This window comes from Cibotium barometz, chromosome 36, assembly GCF_041138505.1.
Source record: "Cibotium barometz isolate CiBa-2024 chromosome 36, ASM4113850v1, whole genome shotgun sequence".
In the NCBI taxonomy this organism is placed as follows: Eukaryota; Viridiplantae; Streptophyta; class Polypodiopsida; order Cyatheales; family Cibotiaceae; genus Cibotium; species Cibotium barometz.
The window spans coordinates 33,984,390-33,989,878 of record NC_141081.1 but is presented as its reverse complement, the minus strand read 5'-3'; the positions used below and the strand labels follow the sequence as shown (position 1 = coordinate 33,989,878).

The 5,489-nt window shown below is 39.9% G+C and overlaps 1 protein-coding gene and 1 pseudogene across 1 annotated transcript; one reads left to right on the top strand and one right to left on the bottom strand.

The window, feature by feature from the left end:
- Positions 1-587: 587 nt before the first annotated feature.
- On the top strand, positions 588-1,189 carry LOC147617842 (uncharacterized; annotated as a pseudogene).
- A 2,678-nt stretch (positions 1,190-3,867) lies between these two features.
- On the bottom strand, positions 3,868-4,446 carry LOC147617841 (uncharacterized). The gene has a single exon (XM_086775512.1). The coding sequence runs from the start codon at positions 4,444-4,446 to the stop codon at positions 3,868-3,870; it is 579 nt and encodes a 192-aa protein (XP_086631638.1).
- Positions 4,447-5,489: the final 1,043 nt, after the last annotated feature.

Below are 5,489 nucleotides of genomic sequence, written 5' to 3'. Positions count from 1 at the left end.
CATGCATTGGCACTCAAGTCAAGTAACTATTTTTGTGCACATAACATACTATCGCAGGGAAGGGGAAGTAGTCAAGAAAATCTACTTCTTCATATCAGATGACAAAGTGCATGACACATTGTTTGTCCAACATTGTTTTATGCTGCATTGTGGCTGGTTACAGAGAGAAGGTGTCACTCCAAAATGTCACTGGGTCTGGTCAGATGGTGCTGCCTCATAGTTTAAGGCTGCCAGGCCTTTCTATTTTGTTGCAAGGTATGCTGGACTGACAGGAATGGAGATGAGCTGGTTCTTCTTTGGATCAGGACATGGCAAGGGAGAGCATGATGGTGCAGGCGCAGTTGTTAAAAGATCGTTGACACATGAACAGCTGAAGCCTAATGGGGCCACTTTAAAGTGTGCTGCAGATGTGGTTGCCTATTGCCAAGCCAACCTATCAAAGGGAGCAGCTGCATCATATCCTCTAAAAGAAAGGGAATGTGCTCGTGTGTTTTGGGAGATCAAAGTAGGTGATGTAAACAGGGAGGTTAAATGGAATTGTGCCACGGTTGAGAAGTCTCGCACCTTGCATGCTTTTCGCGGTCACAACCAGCAGGATGCAACTGCCATTGCCACAAGACCATTGGCATGCTTTTGTGATGCATGCATGAACCATAGTTGGAATCGCTGCACTAACAAATCTCATGTGCAGCCTTGGGTTTATCACATTCTGATGCCATTATCTGATGAAGTTGAGGATGAAGAAGACACTCCGACTGATGATGCCCTTGAAGGACAGATCATTGGATATGAAAAATTCATGTATGAAGGCCACCATGATGCATTAAGTAGTGCTTTGTGTGTTGGTGACACTTTTGTAGTGAATCCGGATGCTACAACCAATGATGAGAATGTAGACTTTTACTTGGTAAAGTGCATTGTAGTAAAAGAAAAGGCAAAACAGGGTTACATTGATGAGTGGAACAATGTAATTGACAAAGGCTCTTATGTCGTGCAAGGACTGTATTACAAGCAAGTGGATGCATACACCTTCAAACTAGACTACAATCAACCTGTTGTTCACATACTTTCAAATCTTGTACGTTGTATTAAGATACCCATGAAACACATGCAAAAGAGAAGGCAAATGTACACAATCACCCTCGAAGATTATGAAGCAATCTATAACAGCATGCCGTTCGGTTTTTGACATGAGCGTCATGGTCTTTTATTCTATTTTGTATCTTGTGTATGCTTACTACTACCACATTATATGCTAATTGTGTACTAACAAGCTTCTACAAAGTGTGTGCTAGCTAGCATAAAGCGTATGCTAACTAGCATACAGTGTATCCTAACTAGCATATAAAGTATGCTAACTAGTATATAGTATAGGCTAACTAGCATATACTGTATGCTAACTCGCACAGGTATGCTAACTAGCATATAGTGTATGCTAACTAGCACAATATATGCTAACTGTATGCACACTAGCTACTATATAGCGTGTGCTTACTAGCATACAGTATATGCTAACTAGCATATAGTGTATGCTAACTACCGCAGTATATGATAATTGTTTACTAACAAGCTTCTACATAGTGTGTGCTAACTAGCATAAAGCGTATGCTAACTGCATATAGTATATGCTAGTTAGCATATACTATATGCTAACTAGCATATATAGTATATGCTGACTAGCATATATAGTATATGCTGACTAACAAGCTTCTACAAAGTGTGTACTAGCTAGCATAAAGCGTATGCTAACTAGCATACAGTGTATGCTAACTAGCATATATAGTATGCTAACTAGTATATAGTATAGGCTAACTAGCATATACTGTATGCTAACTCGTGTTAACTGTATACTAACTACCTAATTTATATTGTGTGCTTACTAGCATATAGCGTATGCTAACTAGCATATAGTATATGCCAACTAGCATATAGTGTATGCTAACTAGCATATAGGGTATGCTAACTAGCACAGTATATGCTAACTGTATACTCACTAGCTACTATATAGCGTGTGCTTACTAGCATACAGTATATGCTAACTAGCATATATTGTATGCTAACTACCATAGTATATGATAATTGTTTACTAACAAGCTTCTACATAGTGTGTGCTAACTAGCATACAGTATATGCTAGTTAGCATATACTGTATGCTAACTAGCAAACAGTATATGCTGACTAGCATATACAGTATATGCTAACATATAGTGTATGCTAACAAGCACAGTATATGCTAACTGTATACTAACTAGCTGCTATATAGTGTGCTAACTAGCATACAGGATTATGCTAACTAGCATATAGTGTATGCTAACTACCACAGTATATGCTAACTGTATACTTGCTACTTTATAGTGTGCTACCTAACAAAAAACCCAATACATAATTCTGTAACACATAAAAATGGAATAGTAGGAGGCAACTGTTGAAAAGATTATCTCATCATTAACTTCCAGCATCAAATAACATTACATAGGGTTTAATTTTACAATGAGTCACACCCGCCAAAAATCTTTAGGCCTCCTCAGAGGGCGTTTGTAGTGACCGGGCTTTTTTGCTCCCTCCTTTTTCTCTGCTTTCTCCTTTTCCTCTGCTTTTTTCTTTCTCTCTGCTTCTAGGTCGCCTCTCTGCTGTTCCTTTTCTTTTCTTTCCCTCTCCAGCCTAGCTTTCTCCTCTCTCTCTGCTTCTAGGTCATCTTCCTTTTGTTTGCGACGAAGTTCTGCTTGTCTCTCAGCCTCTAGCAACTGTTTGATGACTGCATCAGAGAAGTTATCAGAGCCTGTATCAAAGAAATTGTCAACCACATACGCTGCCCGATCATCCGACTGCAGCCAAAGAAAAAGCCAGTCTTTCAAAGTTTCTATAAGAAACTGTTGTCTCTCCTCAGAACTCTGGTCTTATAGCTTCGGAGTAACGAGCCAAGCTTGTGCTGGGTTCTGAAACACTTTGTAGAGGCTATCATCAATCAGAAGCATGTTTTGGGCGTTGTACGCCGGATAATGTTTCCAAAACAAGGCTAAATCTTTCATAAACACAGGTTTATTCAAGATCTGCCAGGGTTGCGGACTGCAGTGCTCTTGCACAAAAAAATCGGCAATCCTTGACACCTGCAATTTAAAAATAGCGCTGCAAATATTCATGACTTTACGATGCATGCTTGTGCTCCAAATATACACACTGAAGAACTGAAGACACCAGTCCAAAAACATGTGGCTGTCCTTGCGACAGAACACCTGCTTATCCTCTACATTGTATTTTAACATTTCATCTGCATATGCAGGGGGCTTTTCGCCGAAGCGAGTCTCTATCTTGAGATCTAGTAAAAGAGCCCTTTTTTCATCACACAATCGCTTAGGCACCCATATTGGGTCTGGAAGAGGATACCATTCAGCATATATAACCTCCCCTGATGGGTGAACATAATTTAGGTGCTCAAAAATTCTACGGGCACGCTGTGAATATCGTTCAAGCCGCTTTTCAATCTCCAATTTTTGTCTCCTTATCTGCCTGACTTTGCGGACTCGCCATTTTCATAATTTCTGCCATTGCATGGCAGCAGTTACATCAGGCAAGGCAATTAATGCCAGTTTCTCTTCCTCTGCAAAGAAACAGCGATACGAAGTGAAGAAGTTCATAGATTGGCAGAAAATTATAATGGACTGCTGCTTAACATTATATTACACAAAGACATTTTCACCGGGAAAATAAAAAAAATTACATGACAGCCACAAGAGGCATTAGGTTTTCAAAATGGCATAGCCATAAGAGTGAAGGGCATAGGTATGGGAACACTAAGTAAAGGCTAAACAACTGAACAATGACAGTTGCCTGCTTATAGTACAGAATCTGGGCAAAAAAGGAAAGGTCTTAACACAGTTTTTTGCAAGCTCTTGAGCGGGTGGCTTTCTTTTCACCTTTGGTGCTTTCAGCTTTGTCCTCCATCTTCTTTGGGGAACCATAGCCGTTGCTTGCAGTTTCTTCAGGTACCTCTTCCAGGCCCACTTTTCTCTTTGCCTTAGCCTTTCGCAAAAAACCCTCGAGAGGGCTGTTATCACCAACTTCCTGCGGGTCCTCTATGCTGTTAGTCTTCAATGTTTCCCCTGATGCACTGGCACTAGCCATTGTCTGCTGAGAAGTTTTTACTGTGTCAGTTGCAGCAGGCATGGCACGCGCATGAGGAACCATGACAAAAAAATCATCTTCTTCTGATTTACTGCTCACGTCACCGCCTTCCTCTGTTGTTTTCATGCTTGCACTTTGCATTTGTTGGAATCCCGCATCTACTCCTTCATTCATTGTATCTAGCTCACCACCCTTCTCAGTCGAAGGGTTCTCAGTTGTTGCAGCCTTTCCCTTACCTTTGGTGTCATGCACACTGCCCACATCATGTAGGGGCTTTGAGAGGCCTGCAACAAAAAAATCTTTGATTACACCCTTTATAAGCATGTCATGTATGCTACATAGTATGTTTCATATGCTAACCATTAGGACCTCAATGGAGTCTTCTTGGGCCCTTTTATTTGGTAGTTTAAGGGAGTCAAACCTTTTCTCTTAAGAAGAAACGTTTTCTAATTTGAAGCTTCAAAACGGCTACTTTATTCGAATTTGAATTTTGGGGAAAAAATGAAATTTAAAATCTAGCGGATAAAACCATATCATGTAACATATCTATGGACAGCTCTTGATGCGTAGATCACGGATCTGTAATCTCCGCTCAAATCGGAGCTTGTATGTAGAAGTTATGGAGGTCTAAAAATTGTAAAATTGCCCCCCGCCCCCTTTTTGGGGGGAAAAGTGCACCCTTTGACCACTCTTACACCTCTCTTAATCACCAATGGTTTTTGCTTACATGGCGGGCTCCTATTTGTCAAAAAGTTAAACGTTTCCATAACCTCATGGCAAATTAAAGGGCCCAAAAAGACTCCATTGAGTTTCTAATGTATGTGTGCAGCTAGGCCAGTATGCTAATTAGCATACTGCTAACTAGAATATCAAGTATGCTAACAAGCATACCAGGTATGCTAACTAGTAAACCTTATAATCTCTAAGCAATTCAAGTGTACCCAAAAGCTTCTATGTGCTTACTAGAGCACAGTATATGCTAATTAGCATATCCAACATGCTTAATAGCATATCAAGTATGCTAATTAGCATATCCAGTATGCTAGTTAGCATACAGGGTATACTAATTAGCATATCCAGTATACTAACCAGCATACTGGATATGCTAATTAGTATATCCTGTATGCTAACTATCATTCCAGCTAGCATATCCGGTATGCTAATAAGCATATCCAATATGCTAACTAGCATACCTAGTATGCTAACTAGTAGACCTTATAACCTCTAAAGCTAATCCAATATGCTCCAAAATGCTTACTAGCATATAAAAATTGGTAATTAGCATATCCAACATGCTTAATAGCATATCAAGTATGCTAACTAGCATATTCAGTATGCTAATTAGCATAACCAGTATGCTAGTTAGC